Genomic DNA, 19,129 nt, shown 5'->3' with positions numbered 1-19,129 from the left:
ACTACAGACAACAACATCTATATAACAAAAATCATACATTAACTACACAATACGTAAATTCTAGAATACCCGATGCGTAGAATCGGGCCACCTTCTAGTGAGGTATAAAAGAGCCCAGGCCAGCGGTATAGCATAAACACTTTAGAATACTTACCTAAACCGGTCGCTGCGGTGGACCTGGGTCAACTGGGTTTTCTCCTCCTCCGGTGCCGGCGCCTCCTCTTTCGGCCATCTGTCGCCGCCTCTGTTGTCCTTCTGAAGCCGCGGTGTATGACGGGTCCGATGTCATACACCCTCGCCGGCATTCAGGTCCTGAGCAGGGCAGATCAAAGTATTGTAGTGCGCCTGCGCAGGACCGGCGAGTGTGTATGATGTAGACACGTCATGCACCGCGGCTTCAGGAGGATCAAGTTTGTCAAAAAAGAGGCGGCTCCGGCACCGGAGAACGTAAACGCCCATCTGAGCCAGATCCATCGCAGCGACCGTTAGGTAAGTATTATAAAGTGTTTTTGATGTTCTACACAGCGGCCTGGGCTCTTATGTACACGTTAGAATGCTGTATATAAGAGCCCGGTGGTGGCTTCAGCTTATAGGGCAAAAAAACTGGTGACGGGTTCCCTTTAAGCAGCGCCTGTGCACGTTACCCCCAGACCATCCCTGTAGACCCCACAAATACATGGCGAGAGATTTTATAAAGGTATCTAGATTGTCCAGTTCGATGAGTGTCCTAATTTGGGCCTCCTTTCGCCCTCCTCCTGTGCTGATTGACGTGGATGAGGTCTCGGGTACCATCCACATAGACAAGAAAAATCTCGCGCCTGCGCAGGCACAGTCTCTGCTTGCCCAGATGCACTTTGATCCCCCTATTACAGGCAGAGCCGAAAACACAGGCGATTTTGCCCAGCAATGTGGATGACATCACCCGCTTCCTCCACATCCCCAAGCAAAATCTTGCACATGCGCAGAGAATTCGCGGGTACGCGCAGGCGCTCCTATATTAGAGAGAGCGCAGTGCGCCTGCGTGAGCCAGGAACATGTCTGTGCAGGCGCGAGATTTCGCCCCCCTAAGTGGATTGCACCCGAGGCATCATCCACGTCAATCAGCACAGGATGGTGGCGAAAGGAGGGACAGGAGGTGCAGATTAGGACGCCCATTGGACCGGATAATTTACATACAGGGCAGGAGATTTTATTAAGCTACTTGTGGGGTTTACAGGAGGGGTCAGGGGGTAACCTGCACCTTTATAGAATGCGGCACAGGCGCTGCTTAAGGTGCTAGCTTTAGTTTAGAAGGCCCAAATCTGGTGACAGGTTTCCTTCAACAGATCTATTACGAGTCAAAGGGACGAAACGTTCAGAGGGTCCCTCCTGCATCCGTTTGAGCCCACCGCAGGCGCACAATTATTATTATTATTATTTATTATTATAGCGCCATTTATTCCATGGCGCTTTACAAGTGAGAGAGGGTATACGTACAACAATCATTAACAGTACAAGACAGACTGGTATAGGAGGAGAGAGGACCCTGCCCGCGAGGGCTCACAGTCTACAGGGAATGGGTGATGGTACAATAGCTGACAATCATGCTAAATGTCCATCAAAGGTCGCCAAGGGGTTAAACCGTCCTGAACGACTTTCTCTATTAGTTTGTACACAATATATTTGCTAAAATGCTGTGATTTTGGTGCCAATACATGATCCCGTATGACCTCCTACGTAAGAGTTTGCTGGACGGAGAGCGTGACTAGACCAACTGGATTTCACCCTGCTGCCTCCACCGCTCAGCTCATATCGACAGGGGTCGGCACATCCGCTGATTTTTCCAGTAAATTCCGTGCCTTCAGAGAGGACGGTAATTATTTACTATATTTATGTAGCACCAACATATTCCTTAGCGATGTGCACAAATTAAAAAATCCGTTCTGGCAGCCTAATATGTAGGTCTTTAACCCGCAAACAAGAAAGCAAAGAAGATTACAGACAAAATAAGAAGCCGATTAATGTGGAGGAACGTTTTTGGTGTAAGGGAGGCAATGCCGGGATCGGGAGGAATCCAGGACAGATATGGAAAAAAAAACATGCTCCATGCAGAGCCGCAGCGGGAGGTATGGAGTCTTGGACCCCCCCTCTTCAGCAGAGTACTTTACACCATCCACATGACAGTGGTCAATAGATGGGTTCTATGTACCAGAGATGAACGCGCTTTGGTCAGACATGTGAATTTTAATCCAAGAACAAAAGCAAAAGACCTTGTGAAGATGCTGGAGGAAGCTGGTAAGATTGTGTCCTGAGCTATAGTATCAGCTACAGGGATGATGACGGGTACTTAAATTATGCCAATATATGACGTCTCAGCCCACGACTGTCACCTCTAAAAAGTAAAATCAATGGTCTTCCCTGGAAAACCCCTTTAAAAACAATAATGGGCCCTGGCTTCTGTCCCAATGATGGCCCCCTCCCTGCAGTACAAGCATAGAGCAAATAATGGAAATAAATCGGTAATGGTCATACCCAGAGGGAGCTGTGGAGTACGCTCTCTTAACCCGGAGGGGGTTATGTGACGTCTTCATACACAGGCATTCCTACAAGAGAGAAGAAGAAGATGTGTCAGTAACATCCAAGACCATCCCAGACTGGTGTTACCCCCACAGATCCCACCGCCCTGTACACGGGGATGAGGTGTCCACTCGGCGGGTGCAGGACTCCGGTGCCCGGCCCATACCCGATTATTTAAAGTGGAGACATCCAAATTATTCTCCGGTTCCACTTTGTGTAGAATGAAAAATAACCCTTTGCTGACAGAAAGGAAGTCCCAAAAATGAGGTGGCGAGGCAACTGTGGATGCTTCAGGGGGCGCAGCAACCAAATAAAAGCCAGACATTTGATGGTCCTGCACACGCCCTGCAGACACTTCAGCCCTAAGGAGCGCTCAGAGTAGGAGTTTCCCTCTCTCACAATACAATCTGCATATATTACTAATGCCATCTCTTAGGGCTGATGGGGCTGGTGTACTTACCTGTCAGAATGGTGGTAAAATCCTGATAAGAGGAGCATATTCTGAGCCCAGCTTTATAATATAAGCTCAGAACTACCCAGCGTGACTGTCAGCTGCAGCTTGTGAGACACCTCAGCAGGGAGGAGGTGTTAAAGGGAACATGAAAGCTCGCCCTACCCCAAATGTGTTCATCCTGATCTTCATGCCCTTAGTACAGTACAGGTGATTGCAGTAAATGCAGGTAGTGAGAATTATGTAACTAAAAAGATTCTGTGCCCTGTAGAAAAGAAAAAAAAAAAAAACACGGCCTCGGCGGCAGGGAGCGAGACCGGCCCTCGGCGGCAGGGAGCGAGACCGGCCCTCGGCGGCAGGGAGCGAGACCGGCCCTCGGCGGCAGGGAGCGAGACCGGCCCTCGGCGGCAGGGAGCGAGACCGGCCCTCGGCGGCAGGGAGCGAGACCGGCCCTCGGCGGCAGGGAGCGAGACCGGCCCTCGGCGGCAGGGAGCGAGACCGGCCCTCGGCGGCAGGGAGCGAGACCGGCCCTCGGCGGCAGGGAGCGAGACCGGCCCTCGGCGGCAGGGAGCGGCCTCAGGCTCTGAGCCTACCCCATACCCAGCATCTGCCTGTAAACAGAAGCGACCAGGGCTAGGCTCCATTTGCTGCTGTTACCCCCTTAAATTCCACTGAATCTCCAACAGTGTCGTTTAAGGTGCATGGTCCAAGGGTGAGGATAAGTTGCAATAACATCTATGGGGCTACTGAAGGCCACCATGGCTGTCATGCCTGGTAGACACTGATTTTCTACATACTGACATCTTGCAGTATAAAAGAACAACTTATCAGATGATCAAAAAAGGTTCAAGTCAATTGAAATTGTTCCAGAGAATGAAATATTTCCGAGGAAATTGCAGTTACACGTTTTGTTATACACATTCCAATGCACACAAAAGGAACGAAACACAAAAAAAAAAAAAAACACAGCAAAGTGAACAGAAAACCCCACAAATGGGCCACACACAAATGTTATCCCCTCAGCTTAATATTTGGTTGCGGCCTTTACCCTTTGGAATAAATAACTGCAATCAGTCGCTTCCTATAACCGTCCACAAGCTTCTTACACCTGGAATTTTGGACTCTTCTTTTGTCTCTCATATGTGAAGGAGTCTTCTCTTCTCCCAACAGCAATTTTAAAATCTCTCCACAGGTGTCAATGGGATTTAGATCCGGACTCATTGCTGCCACTTCAGAACTCTCCAGCGCTTTGCTTCCATCCATTTCTGGGGGCTTCTTGAAGTATGTTTGGGGTCATTCTCCTGCTGGAAGGTCCATGACCTAGGACGTACCCTTAGCTTTCTGACACTGGGCACTACATTAACACCCATCCTTTGGTAGTCTTCATATTTCATGATGTTTTGCAGTCAGGGCCCCCAGTGCCAGCAAAACTTCTGAGCCTCCACCATATCTGACTGTAGGTAATGTGTTCCTTTCTTTGTAGGCCTCATTCTGTTTTTAGTAAACTGTAGAATGATATGCTTTACCAAAAAGCTTTATCTTGCTCTCATCTGTCCACAAGACGCTTTCCCAGAAGGATTTTGGTTACTCACGTAAATTGTGGCAAACTGCAGTCTAGGTTTTTTATGTCTCTGTCTTAGCACTGGGGTCCTCCTGGGTCTCCTCCATAGCATTTAATTTTCATTCACATATAGATGGATAGTTTGCGCTGACACTGATGCCTCCCCTAGTCTGCAGGATAGTTTGAATTTCTTTGGAACTTGACTGGAGCGGCTTATCCACCATCCGGACTAATCTGCGTTGCAACCTTACATCAATTTTTCTCTGCTATGCACATCCAGCGAGATTAGCTACAGTCCCATGGGTTGTAAACATCTTGATTAGGTTACGCACCACGGACAAAGGAACATCAAGTTCTCTGGAGATAGACTTGTAACCTTGAGATTGTTCATATTTTTCAACAATTTTGGGTCCTCAGACAGTTCTCTTCTCTTTTTGTTCTCCATGCTTAATGTGGAACACACAGACACACACTGTAAAGATTGAGTCAACCTCTCCCATTTTTATCAGATTTCAGATGTGAATTTCATATTGCCCATACCTGTTACTTGCCATGGGTGAGTTTGAATGAGTATCACATGCCTGACACACAATTTTGGAAAAGTTTTAAAAGAAATAGAATGCAAGCCCACCTATATAATGGAGTCTCCTGGATGAACATTTTTTGCAAAACACGCGTTGGGTGTGGCAGGAACTTGAGCCCGGACCTCTTCACTTATATAGGTGGACATAAGTATCTTATTGGGATTTTTACCATATACTGCTGTGCAATATATCTTTCTAAACCTCTTGATTGTTTTTTATATACACTTTACATTCCCTTGTTGTATATGGGATACTCATGCCTTACTTCCATCTGCTATAATCAAAATGTAATTTATTTGTTAGGTTCCGCCCCAGCAGAGCTTGTGCTGTCCCCACATATATTATATAGGTTGTGATTTTTAATATTGGTCAAGTAAATGTTGTATATTTTATATAGGTGAGCTCACACTCTTTTTCTTTTATATGTTCAATATTATTCTTATGCATAAGATTTCTTATGTAGGTGTTATTAATTTTGGAAAGGTGCCAACATTTTTTGTCTGTCCCATTTTTGGGATTTTGTGTGAAATTTTGTCCAATTTGCCTTTTTTTCCCCTCTGGGTTTTATTGTGTGTGTGTGTGTGTGTGTGTGTGTGTTGTTCTAATACACAAAAGGAAATAACTATGTCCAATTGCAATAATTTTCTGGGTGAAATACTTAATTTTCTGGAACAATTTCAAGAGGGCCAACACTTGTTTCACCTACATAGTAGCTGCCATAAAGTAAAAGAAAAATGAAGACACTGGAGTTGCCATTTTTTGGCGGCGGTGGCTGCTGCGGTCCTGTCCCCCCCCTCCCACTTCTCCGCCATCCAAATAAATAAAATGATCAAAACTTTATATGCATCCAAAAGTGGTAACAATAGACAGGTCAACATACCGTGCAAACAAAAATAAACCCCACAAACCTTCACAGCTTAAAGGGAATCTGTCACCCCCTTTGACCATTTTAAACTCTTACTATGGTATACAGGTACAGTGGACCCTTGGATTACGAGCATAATTCATTCCAGGAGTTTGTTCTTAAACCAAGTTACTCTTATATCAAAGCAAATTTTCCTCATAGGAAATAATTGAAACGCAGACAATATGTTCCACAACCCAAAAATATTTACTGTATTTATACAAACTTATTACATTAATACAAAATGTACTGTATTCATATAAAATTATTACCGTACACCAATATAAAATACTGTACAGTAAAAAACAAACAAATTAAACTGCACTTTAGCTTCCAATAGAATTGTTTGTGTGCGGGAGGTAGAGTATAAGCAATGTGCTGCACTGGTTATCAATAAGTACAATACTGTATCCATAAATGCAAATTGATAGACATGTTATATAGTATATACTGTACTGTACAATGGTGTAGTGTTTACAGTACATATGTACAGAAAGTTACCTCCAGAGCGGGTCAGAGTTCAGTGAAAGGACGGATCCAGAAGTGTGCACGGTGAGGATTTGCTCTTATTGCAAAGCATTGCTCTTAAACCAAGTAAGGCTAGTTTCACACTTGCGTTGGACGGGATCCGTAGCATTGCGTTGTGTGACGCATGCAACGGATGCGTTGCATATAGTGGCACAACGCATGCTACAGATCGTACAAAATAACGCAATCCGTTGTAGTTTTTTTTCCTTGACTTTACACAACTGTGCATGCTCAGATGTGTAAAGACATATGCGTTAACGGAATCCGTCAAATGATGCATTCTAACAGAATCCGCCACCATAGGCGTCCATTATAAAAACAACAGACGCCTAACAGATTCCTGCAGGTTGCGTTTTTTTGACACTCCGCCAAGCGCAGAAAAACGTTACATGCAGCGTTCCATCCGCCCGACGCAGTGTCAAAATAACGACGCTGCGTCGTCCAGCGGATGCAACGCAGACACTTGCGTTACAGTGCGTCGTCCATACAAGTCTATGGAGAATAGCGCAGTGCATTAACAGACTGCGCTATTCTCCATAGTGACGGAATGCGCTAAACGCAAGTGTGAAACTAGCCTTACACATTTGTAAAAAGCTTCGTCTTTGAAAACACTCAAACCAAGTTATTCTTAATCCAAGGTTCTACTGTAATAAGATGGTGAATGTAGTCTTCCCGGTATGCCTTACAGTAGAAGCTTTGTTCCACAAATATCACTTTAGATCGCTATATGCAAATTCGCCTACTAGCATTGTGCTTCGGCTACTGGGTGCTGCGCTTCGGCTACTGAGCAGTTGCTTCCATGTAAGAAATCCCCATGTCCGTGCTGCATTATCCGTCTTGTCACCTACTCTCAGCAGCACAGCTGACAAATCCCGCGCGTGTGCAGTACAGTGCTCTTTAGCCTGCGTTCATTCACCCTCCATTGAATTTACTGCGCATGCGCTGGCGAGTCAGCTCCACTTCCATTATCAGTGTGCTGTTCTAAGTTGTCCTCCTGACTGCTTGTGTGCAAAATCGCCCAGGTGTGTGTGTGTGTGTGTGTGTGTGTGTGTGTGTGTGTGTGTGTGTGTGTGTGTGTGTGTGGGTGTGTGGGTGGGTGTGTGTGTGTGTGTGTCCGCCCGCAGGCAGCCAGGGGGACAACTTAGAATAGCGCACTGATAACAAAAGTGGATCTGACTCACCAGCGCATGCGCAGTGAATTCCATAGGGGGTGAATGATCGCAGGCTGAAGAAAAATGCAGCGCATGTGCAGTAGAGTTACCAGCTGTGCCGCTGTGAGGAGGGGACAGGAAGGATAATGCAGCACAGAGGTGGGGATTTCTTACAGGGAAGCAACCGCCCAGTAGCCGAGGCACAGCGCCCAGTAGCCAAAGCCCGGCGCCCAGTAGCCAAAGTCCGGCGCCCAGTACCCAAAGCCCGGCGCCCAGTAGCCAAAGCCCGGCGCCCAGTAGCCAAAGCCCGGCGCCCAGTAGCCAAAGCCCGGCGCCCAGTAGCCAAAGCCCAGCACCCAGTAGCCTGGTAGACTAATTTTCATATAGCGACCTAAAGTAATATTTGTGGAACATGACATCTACTATGAGGCATACAGGTAAGACTAAAGATAGAGGTAGTCCAGCTCACCACATACTTTGGCGCTTAATCCTCTAACTCCATGGAAGCGCGAGATCCCGCTGCTGTTGTCACAGCCTGTATATCAGCAAGTGAAGGAAAGGAACCAGCTTCCAGGAAAATTTCAATAAAACCCGCTTCTTTACTGGATTCTTTAAAATCGTACAAAATAGTAGATCTCACAAGAAAAAGACAGGAGTCACAGCCAGCACTGGACACCAGACGCGGTTCGATCAAGAATAGATATTAGACGGTGCAGACAGGTCAGATGGGTGTCTCCGATTTCCGGGTGCGGCGCCTCCTCTTTCGGCCATCTTCGTCCTCCTCCTTCTGAAGCCGGGGTACATGACGCGTCCTACGTCATCCACACTAGCCGGCACTGAGGTCCTGTGCAGGCGTACTATGATCTGCCCTGAGCAGGACAGATCAAAGTATTGTAGTGCGCCTGCGCAGGTCCTCAATATCAACAGAACAGAACAGACTAATTTTTTGATGTACAATAAACATCATAAAAACAAAACAAAAAAAACAACTCTGCACTAAGAGTTAATTTTTCCTGTACTTTATACAGTAAAATGAATGATCAGAACTTACTTAAAAAAAACAAAAACAAAACAGGTAGCTGTATACAGTCATGGCCAAAAGTTTTGAGAATGACACCAAAATGATATTTTCACATGATCTGTTGCCCTCTGGTTTTTAATTGTGTTTGTCTGATGTTTACATCACATACAGAAATATAATTGCAATCATATTATGAGACCAAAAGGTTATATTGACAGTTAGAATGAGTTAATGCAGCAAGTGAATATTTGCAGTGTTGACCCTTCTTCTTCAGGACCTCTGCAATTCTCCCTGGCATGCTCTCAATCATCTTCTGGAGCAAATCCTGACTGATCGCTGTCCATTCTTGCATAAGCAATGCTTGCATTTTGCCAGAATTGGTTGGTTTTTGTTTGTCCACCCATCTCTTGATGATTGCCCACAAGTTCTCAATGGGGTTAAGATCTGGGGAGTTTCCAGGCCATGGACCCAAAATCTCTATGTTTTGTTCCATGAGCCATTTAGTGATCCCCTTTGCTTTATGGCAAGGTGCTCCATCATGATGGAAAAGGCATTGTTGGGCGCCAAACTGCTCTTGGACGGTTGGGAGAAGTTGCTCTTGGAGGACATTCTGGTACCATTCTTTATTCATGGCTGTGTTTTTAGGCAAGACTGTGAGTGGTGCGATTCCCTTGGCTGAGAAGCAACCCCACACATGAATGGTTTCAGGATGCTTAACAGTTGGCATGAGACAAGACTGGTGGTAGCGCTCACCTCTTCTTCTCCTAATAAGCTGTTTTCCAGATGTCCCAAACAATCGAAAAGGGGATTCATCTGAGAAAATGACTTTCCCCCAGTCCTCAGCAGTCCACTCCCTGTACCTTTTGCAGAATATCAGTCGGTCCCTGATGTTTTTTCTGGAGAGAAGTGGCTTCTTTGCGGCCCTCCTTGAAACCAGGCCTTGCTCAAGCAGTCTCCGCCTCACAGTGCGTGCAGAAGCACTCACACCAGCCTGCTGCCATTGCTGAGCTAGCTCGGCACTGCTGGTAGTCCCATCCCGCAGCTGAAACAGATTTAAGATACGGTCCTGGCGTTTGCTGGTCCTTCTTGTGCGCCCTGGAGCCTTTTTGGCAACAATGGAAGCTCTCTCCTTGAAGTTCTTGATGATGTGATAGATTGTTGACTGAGGTGCAATCTTTGTAGCTGCGATACTCTTCCCTGTTAGGCCATTTTTGTGCAGAGCAATGATGGCTGCACGTGTTTCTTTAGAGATAACCATGGTTACCTGAAGAGAAACAATGATACCAAGCACCAGCCTCCTTTTAAAGTGTCCAGTGGTGTCATTCTTACTTAATCATGACTGATCGCCAGCCCTGTCCTCATCAACACCCACACCTGTGTTAATGGAACAATCACTAAAACAACGTTAGCTGCTCCTTTTAAGGCAGGAATGCAATGATGTTGAAATGTGTTTTGGGGGTTAAAGTTCATTTTCTTAGCCAATATTGACTTTGCAAGTAATTGCTGTTAAGCTGATCACTCTTTATGACATTCTGGGGTATATGCAAATTGCCATTAGAAAAACTTAAGCAGTAGACTTTGTAAAAATTAATATTTGTAGCATTCTCAAAACTTTTGGCCATGACTGTAGATGCAGTAGTTAAAAAAAAAAAATATCCACAACTTATGGCTCGGGGAAGAGGTGAAAAAAAAAAATGCAAGAATTAAAATAGGCTAGGGCACAAAGGGAAAAATCAGAGATATAGAAGGAATATAAAATATTCATGATGCTGCAACACACGGCAGCCCGGGGATTAAGGAAAGGAAAGGCAACGTGATGAAACGAGCAAGTAATGGGATGTATACGGGCACTACGGGATGAGCCGGGGATTCTACGCTGGCTTTTCTGCAATGAATAAACCACTTTTCCATTGCTTAATGGGCAGATGTGATGACACACCACAGAGATCCGACGGGTCTATAGTTGGGGTACCTTCCTTGGTTAGGGTGCACTCAGATGTGTGTGCTTCCGGTGCACGTCCAGCCTCAGCTGTCTACGGTCGTAATGTTGTCTCCGTGCTTCAGTCCAACCTCAGACCTCGATGCATGGATCGGCCACCGCTCTCCAGACCCAAACCTGATGGCTTCTAATATATTCCTATCAGGCCTCCAGGTGGGGAGAACTACAGCCGGTCCGTGCATCGAGGCCTGAGGCCGGACTGAAGCGCACAGACACATCTGCAGGTTTTTCCCCTCCGCTCTCTATACAGACACATCTGCAGGTTTTTCCCCTCCGCTCTCTATACAGACACATCTGCAGGTTTTTCCCCTCCGCTCTCTATACAGACACATCTGCAGGTTTTTCCCCTCCGCTCTCTATACAGACACATCTGCAGGTTTTTCCCCTCCGCTCTCTATACAGACACATCTGCAGGTTTTTCCCCTCCGCTCTCTATACAGACACATCTGCAGGTTTTTCCCCTCCACTCTCTATACAGACACATCTGCAGGTTTTTCCCCTCCGCTCTCTATACAGACACATCTGCAGGTTTTTCCCCTCCGCTCTCTATACAGACACATCTGCAGGTTTTTCCCCTCCGCTCTCTATACAGACACATCTGCAGGTTTTTCCCCTCCACTCTCTATACAGACACATCTGCAGGTTTTTCCCCTCCACTCTCTATACAGACACATCTGCAGGTTTTTCCCCTCCGCTCTCTATACAGACACATCTGCAGGTTTTTCCCTCCGCTCTCTATACAGACACATCTCCAGGTTTTCCCCTCCGCTCTCTATACAGACACATCTCGAGGTTTTTCCCCTCCGCTCTCTATACAGACACATCTGCAGGTTTTTCCCTCCGCTTTCTATACAGACACATCTGCAGGTTTTTCCCTCCGCTTTCTATACAGACACATCTGCAGGTTTTTCCCCTCCGCTCTCTATACAGACACATCTGCAGATTTTTCCCCTCCGCTTTCTATACAGACACATCTGCAGGTTTTTCCCTCCGCTTTCTATACAGACACATCTCCAGGTTTTCCCCTCCGCTCTCTATACAGACACATCTGCAGATTTTCCCCTCCGTTCTCTATACAGACACATCTGCAGGTTTTTCCCCTCCGCTCTCTATACAGACACATCTGCAGGTTTTTCCCTCCGCTTTCTATACAGACACATCTGCAGGTTTTTCCCTCCGCTCTCTATACAGACATATCTCCAGGTTTTTCAATCTGCTCTCTATACAGACACATCTGCAGGTTTTTCTCTGACATGAAATCAATATAAATCTTTCCCGTTTTAGGTCAATTAGGAACCAACATTTTTTATATTTGCCAAATGCCAGAATAATGAGAGAGAATGTTCTAAGGCATTTTTCTTCCTTTCTGCACAGTGGTTTCCTCCATGTCATTAGTATTTGGTGCCACTGCCCTTACACTGTGTGACTTGGGTCACACATTTTGGATCTCCTTCCACAAGCTTCTCACAATAGTTGGTGGAATTTGGACCCATTCCTCCTGACAGAACTGGTGTAGCTGAGCCATGTTTGTAGGTCGCCTTGATCGCACCGGTCTTTTCAGCTTTGCCCATAAATTTTTCAATAGGATTGAGATCAGGGCCTGCAGATGTGTCTGTATAGAGAGCGGAGGGGAAAAACCTGCAGATGTGTCTGTATAGAGAGCGGAGGGGAAAACCTGCAGATGTGCCTGTATAGAGAGCGGAGGGGAAAACCTGCAGATGTGCCTGTATAGAGAGTGGAGGGAAAAACCTGCAGATGTGTCTGTATAGAGAGCAGAGGGGAAAACCTGCAGATGTGTCTTTATAGAGAGAGGAGGGAAAAACCTGCAGATGTGTGTTTATAGAGAGCGGAGGGGAAAACCTGCAGATGTGTCTTTATAGAGAGCAGAGTGAAAAACCTACAGATGTGTCTTTATAGAGAGCGGAGGCGAAAACCTGCAGATGTGTCTTTATAGAGAGCGGAGGGGAAAACCTGCAGATGTGTGTTTATAGAGAGTGGTTTTGTGATAAATTCACTACTTATATCATGGAGCTGAAGTGCAGCACAGATTCATCTCAACTAAAACCTAGATCCTCCAATCAGGAACAGAACAGACATTTATAGGACATCTTTTAACCTTCCCAAATTCTTATGACAAAATATTCATCACATACTGCACTGAACCGCTGTACCCAGTTTATTATATATTTTAGGAGTCAGAGTCGGTCCATTTCATACCGATTACAACTCCGAATCCACCAAAATGGACAACGACTGCAACTCATCAGGTGTGCGGCTCGGCATTGGGCTTGGTGGTGTGCGGCTCGGCACTGGGCTTGGTGGTGTGCGGCTCGGCACTGGGCTTGGTGGTGTGCGGCTCGGCACTGGGCTTGGTGGTGTGCGGCTCGGCACTGGGCTTGGTGGTGTGCGGCTCGGCACTGGGCGTGGTGGTGTGCGGCTCGGCACTGGGCGTGGTGGTGTGCGGCTCGGCACTGGGCGTGGTGGTGTGCGGCTCGGCACTGGGCGTGGTGATGTACGGCTCGGCACTGGGCGTGGTGATGTACGGCTCGGCACTGGGCGTGGTGATGTACGGCTCGGCACTGGGCTTGGTGATGTACGGCTCGGCACTGGGCGTGGTGATGTACGGCTCGGCACTGGGCGTGGTGATGTACGGCTCGGCACTGGGCGTGGTGATGTACGGCTCGGCACTGGGCGTGGTGATGTACGGCTCGGCACTGGGCTTGGTGATGTACGGCTCGGCATTGGGCTTGGTGATGTACGGCTCGAAAAAAACATATAGTGATAGGAGTAAATGTGAACAAAAACCAAAAGAAAAAAACTCCTAAAAGGTACTTTATTCTAATCAGTATTAAAAATTATGAGTATAAAAACACTGCTCATCCATAATTACTACAGTGATACATTACAGTGGGTGTAATAGGGTGGTAGATCCGATTGGTGGGGACAGTGCTGATTGTTTACTGTTCTCAGGGTAGGGGCAACACTAGTAGTTGCACTAATTGCTCAGATAAATATCGATACGTGGATTGGGGGATAAACTATCTATCCCTCCCTATCCCCTACCTACCAGCAAAGGTGTACCATAAGTTATTGGGTACCCCCCGCTCCACGTCGTCTCTCCCTAATATCTCCCTACAAACTACAAACTAGTCAGTCAGATCCGGGAGACCCACCACCAAGGAAAAAAGTGTGCAAATAGTCACAATAAATTAAGATAATTATTATTATTATTATTATTATTATTATTATTATTTATTATTATAGCGCCATTTATTCCATGGCGCTTTACAAGTGAAAGAGGGTATACGTACAACAATCATTAACAGTACAAGACAGACTGGTATAGGAGGAGAGAGGACCCTGCCCGCGAGGGCTCACAGTCTACAGGGAATGGGTGATGGTACAATAGGTGAGGACAGAGCTGGTTGCGCAGTGGTCTACTGGGCTGAGGGCTATTGTAGGTTGTAGGCTTGTTGGAAGAGGTGGGTCTTGAGGTTCCTCTTGAAGCTTTCCACGGTAGTGGAGAGTCTGATGTGCTGAGGTAGAGCGTTCCAGAGTATGGGGGATGCACGGGAGAAATCTTGTACACGATTGTGGGAAGAGGAAATAAGAGAGGAGCAGAGAAGGAGATCTTGTGAGGATCTAAGGTTGCGTGCAGGTAGGTACTGGGAGACTAGGTCACAGATGTAGGGAGGAGACAGGTTGTGCATGGCTTTGTATGTCATGGTTAATGTTTTGAACTGGAGTCGTTGGGCGATGGGAAGCCAGTGAAGGGATTGGCAGAGTGGCGAGGCTGGGGAGTAGCGAGGGGAGAGGTGGATTAAGCGGGCCGCAGAGTTTAGGATAGATTGGAGGGGTGCAAGAGTGTTGGAAGGGAGGCCAGAGAGCAGGAGGTTGCAGTAGTCGAGGCGGGAGATGATGAGGGCATGCACTAATGTTTTTGAAGATTCTTGGTTAAGAAAAGCACGGATCCGGGAGATATTTTTGAGTTGTAATCGGCATGAGTTGAAGAGGGCTTGGATGTGTGGCTTGAAGGATAGAGCAGAGTCGAGGGTTACTCCAAGGCAACGAGCTTGTGAGACTGGGGTAAGTGAGCAACCATCAAGTTTGATGGAAAGGCTTGTTGGAGGAGGTGAGTGAGGAGGAGGAAAGACAATAAACTCTGTTTTGTCCATGTTAAGTTTTAGGAATCGTGCAGATAATTAGATATATTACAGCCTTTTATAGATGTTAAATGGATCTCAGACCAAAAATTAGTTCATATATATATATATATATGGATATAAAGTCCCAGCAGGGAATGACTTATCTGCCGAGACCATCCAGTATTCTATCCCGACGCGTTTCCCCCCTATATTTTTTCTAGGGGTTCATCAGGGGAATGATCCGAAATAGATCTCTTATATCTTAGTAACTGACGGTCACAAAGACAGTGTGGCATCAACCGCCCATAATAGGGCATTCAGTCTGTAGTGAAACGCTGCTTTCAATATTCTGCAGGTCCCATAATATCAGCTTATATCTTAGTAAATGACGGTCACAAAGACAGTGTGGCATCAACCGCCCATAATAGGGTATTCAGTCTGTAGTGAAACGCTGCTTTCAATATCCTGCAGGCCCCATAGTATCAGCTATCATATCATCATATTAGGGAGAGACGACGTGGAGCGGGGGGTACCCAATAACTTATGGTACACCTCCGCTGGTAGGTAGGGGATAGGGAGGGATAGATAGTTTATCCCCCAATCCACGTATCGATATTTATCTGAGCAATTAGTGCAACTACTAGTGTTGCCCCTACCCTGAGAACAGTAAACAATCAGCACTGTCCCCACCAATCGGATCTACCACCCTATTACACCCACTGTAATGTATCACTGTAGTAATTATGGATGAGCAGTGTTTTTATACTCATAATTTTTAATACTGATTAGAATAAAGTACCTTTTAGGAGTTTTTTTCTTTTGGTTTTTGATGTACGGCTCGGCATTGGGCTTGGTGATGTACGGCTCGGCATTGTGCTTGGTGATGTACGGCTCGGCATTGGGCTTGGTGATGTACGGCTCGGCATTGGGCTTGGTGATGTACGGCTCCAGCTGCTCGGCATTGGGCTTTGTGATGTACGGCTCGGCATTGTGCTTGGTGATGTACGGCTGCAGCTGCTCGGCATTGGGCTTGGTGATGTACGGCTCGGCATTGTGCTTGGTGATGTACGGCTCGGCATTGTGCTTGGTGATGTACGGCTGCAGCTGCTCGGCATTGGGCTTGGTGGTGTACGGCTCGGCATTGTGCTTGGTGATGTACGGCTCCAGCTGCTCGGCATTGGGCTTTGTGATGTACGGCTCGGCATTGTGCTTGGTGATGTACGGCTGCAGCTGCTCGGCATTGGGCTTGGTGATGTACGGCTCGGCATTGTGCTTGGTGATGTACGGCTGCAGCTGCTCGGCATTGGGCTTGGTGGTGTACGGCTCGGCATTGTGCTTGGTGATGTACGGCTGCAGCTGCTCGGCATTGGGCTTGGTGGTGTACGGCTCGGCATTGGGCTTGGTGATGTACGGCTCGGCATTGGTCTTGGTGATGTACGGCTCGGCATTGGGCTTGGTGGTGTACGGCTCGGCATTGGGCTTGGTGGTGTACGGCTCGGCATTGGGCTTGGTGGTGTACGGCTCGGCATTGGGCTTGGTGGTGTACGGCTCGGCATTGGGCTTGGTGGTGTACGGCTCGGCATTGGGCTTGGTGGTGTACGGCTCGGCATTGGGCTTGGTGGTGTACGGCTCGGCATTGGGCTTGGTGGTGTACGGCTCGGCATTGGGCTTGGTGGTGTACGGCTCGGCATTGGGCTTGGTGGTGTACGGCTCGGCATTGGGCTTGGTGGTGTACGGCTCGGCATTGGGCTTGGTGGTGTACGGCTCGGCATTGGGCTTGGTGGTGTACGGCTCGGCATTGGGCTTGGTGGTGTACGGCTCGGCATTGGGCTTGGTGGTGTACGGCTCGGCATTGGGCTTGGTGGTGTACGGCTCGGCATTGGGCTTGGTGGTGTACGGCTCGGCATTGGGCTTGGTGGTGTACGGCTCGGCATTGGGCTTGGTGGTGTACGGCTCGGCATTGGGCTTGGTGGTGTACGGCTCGGCATTGAGCTTGGTGGTGTACGGCTCGGCATTGGGCTTGGTGGTGTACGGCTCGGCATTGGGCTTGGTGATGTACGGCTGCAGCTGCTCGGCATTGGGCTTGGTGATGTACGGCTCGGCATTGAGCTTGGTGATGTACGGCTCGGCATTGTGCTTGGTGATGTACGGCTGCAGCTGCTCGGCCATGACGCTCACGACAGGCGCAGTGTTTGTGGAGATGTTACCAGAGGCCTGAACTCTGCAGTTATGGGGTCAGCAGAGTGTTGGTCACTGTTATGACCTCAGCCCCTCGCTCTGTAACGTTATGGGGTCTCCAGTGACACTGGGGGGAGGTCAGACAGGAGACCTGACGTCAGTGAATGAGCCGCGTCTGACACTTTATTACTTATTTCCATCACTGGCCATTTTCGGGTTAAGAGTTGTAATGTCATCACTTTGAGGGATTCTCCATCACTGTGGCCGCTGCTGGCATTCTGCGGTGTGTCCCTTTAATCACCGGTATAGCACTGGCCACACAGTGGGGCTCTACATTCCTCAGTAGCTGCTGTGGAGCAGTGAGTCACTGGGAGTGACACCCACTACAAGGTCACGTCCTCCTGAGGGCGCTGCGGCCACAGTGAGCCCCGAGCACTGCTGACAGGACGGAGCGGCGCTCTGGGGGCCCCTCAGGGATCAGCACCCCGGGCCGCCCGCACTCAGCGCCCCCCGCCTCACACTGACATGCCGCTCTCACAGCATCTGTCCTCGGGACGTACGATTAAGATAAGTCTGATCTAACTACAGCAAAGCATTCCTAGTGGATAAGCCACATGTCAATCACAATAAAACTTGACTTCATTGGACAGTGGACATGCCACTCACGTAATACAGTTGAAAGGTCACTGAAACTGTCAGTGATTGGCTGGATGAGCCAGAACGGCGCGATATAATTGGTTACTGTAATGACCGAGATCACCTCTGATTGGCCGTGCCGTGAAGTAGCTCGGTGAGCTCTGTGAGGCCCGGTGTAAAGCCGCTAACCACGGGCAACACAGAACAGACGTCTCTCCCCGGTGCCGCGGCCTGCAGGTCCCCGCCACCTCAGACCCGCCACCCAGCGCTACTCCGCGGGATCATTGCGCGTCACTGCGGACTCACCTTAGCGAGCAGCGCCGCCCGGGCCTTCCTGCACACCCGCAGCATGTTCCCTGTAGTAACGGGGAGAAATCAGTCTGGTGTCCGACTCAGCACAACATGTCCCGGTGCGGGATGAATGAGGAGAGTGACCGCGCAGCCCGCACTGACACCGCCCACGCCCCCTCGTCTGGCCACGCCCCCCGCAGGACAGCAGCGTGCGCTTTTTTTTTGTTCAACAACTTTATTTAACTTTTCACATGATGCACAGAAATGTAGCACAATCGTGTGTGTGTGTGTGTGTGTGTGTGTGTGTGTGTTAACAAAAATGTATTCTGCACACAAAAACCACAAAGCAAATAGATAGAAATGTAATTATTAAATTGTTGCCTATATTAACCAATCAGAGCTCAGATTAATTAACTGTAGCAAAATAGAAGCTAAGCTGTGATTGGTTGCTATTGGCAGCCTGATAAATCTCCCGGCAACAGACAGCCCTCCCCCTGACAGTATATATTCGCTCACACATACACATATAGACAGGTGATGTGACTGACAGCTGCCGTATTTCCTATGTGGTGCATTTGTTGTTCTTGTAGTTTGGCTGCTTATTAATCAGATTTTTATTTGTGAAGGATAATACCAGACTTGTGTGTGTTTAGGGCGATTATGTGGCGAGGTTGGTGTATGTGTGGTGAGATGTGTGCTGAGGGTGGTATATGTGTTCAAGCACGTGGTAGTGTGTGGCGCATTTTGTGTGTGTGTTCATATCCTCGAGTGTGGTGAGTATCCCATGTCGGGGCCCCACCTTAGCAACTGTACGCTATATACTCTTTGGTGCCATCGCTCTCATTCTTTAAGTCCCCCTTGTTCACATCTGGCAGCTGTCAATTTGCCCCCAACACTTTTCGTTTCACTTTTTCCCCATTATGTAGATAGCGGCAAAATTGATTGGTAAATTGGAATGCGCGGGGTTATAATTTCGCCTCACAACATAGCACCCGGCGCTGCCCGGGATAGTAACTGTCTCTCTGTTTCTCTCCCATTCTCTGTCTGTCTCCCCCTCTGTATATATCTCTCTGTCTCTCTCTCTCTTTGTCTGTCTCTTTCCCTGTCTGTCTCTGACTGTCTCT

The 19,129-nt window shown here is 47.9% G+C and overlaps 1 protein-coding gene across 2 annotated transcripts in view; it reads right to left on the bottom strand.

Moving 5' to 3' along the window:
* IMMT (inner membrane mitochondrial protein) overlaps positions 1–18,197 on the bottom strand; it is a 52,395-nt gene extending 34,198 nt beyond the window's left edge. For both annotated transcript variants that reach the window (XM_075346790.1, XM_075346791.1), the window contains exons 1-2: positions 18,021–18,197; positions 2,512–2,582 (exon numbers count right to left, since the gene is read on the bottom strand). In XM_075346790.1, coding sequence (XP_075202905.1) covers positions 2,512–2,582; positions 18,021–18,065 — 116 coding nt within the window. In that variant the 5' untranslated portion in view covers positions 18,066–18,197. The remainder of the gene's footprint in view (positions 1–2,511; positions 2,583–18,020) is intronic.
* Between the last annotated feature and the right edge of the window lie 932 nt (positions 18,198–19,129).

This window comes from Anomaloglossus baeobatrachus, chromosome 1, assembly GCF_048569485.1.
Source record: "Anomaloglossus baeobatrachus isolate aAnoBae1 chromosome 1, aAnoBae1.hap1, whole genome shotgun sequence".
NCBI lineage: Eukaryota > Metazoa > Chordata > Amphibia > Anura > Aromobatidae > Anomaloglossus > Anomaloglossus baeobatrachus.
The sequence above is the reverse complement of the archived record's forward strand: the minus strand, read 5'-3'. Positions and strand labels throughout refer to the sequence as shown.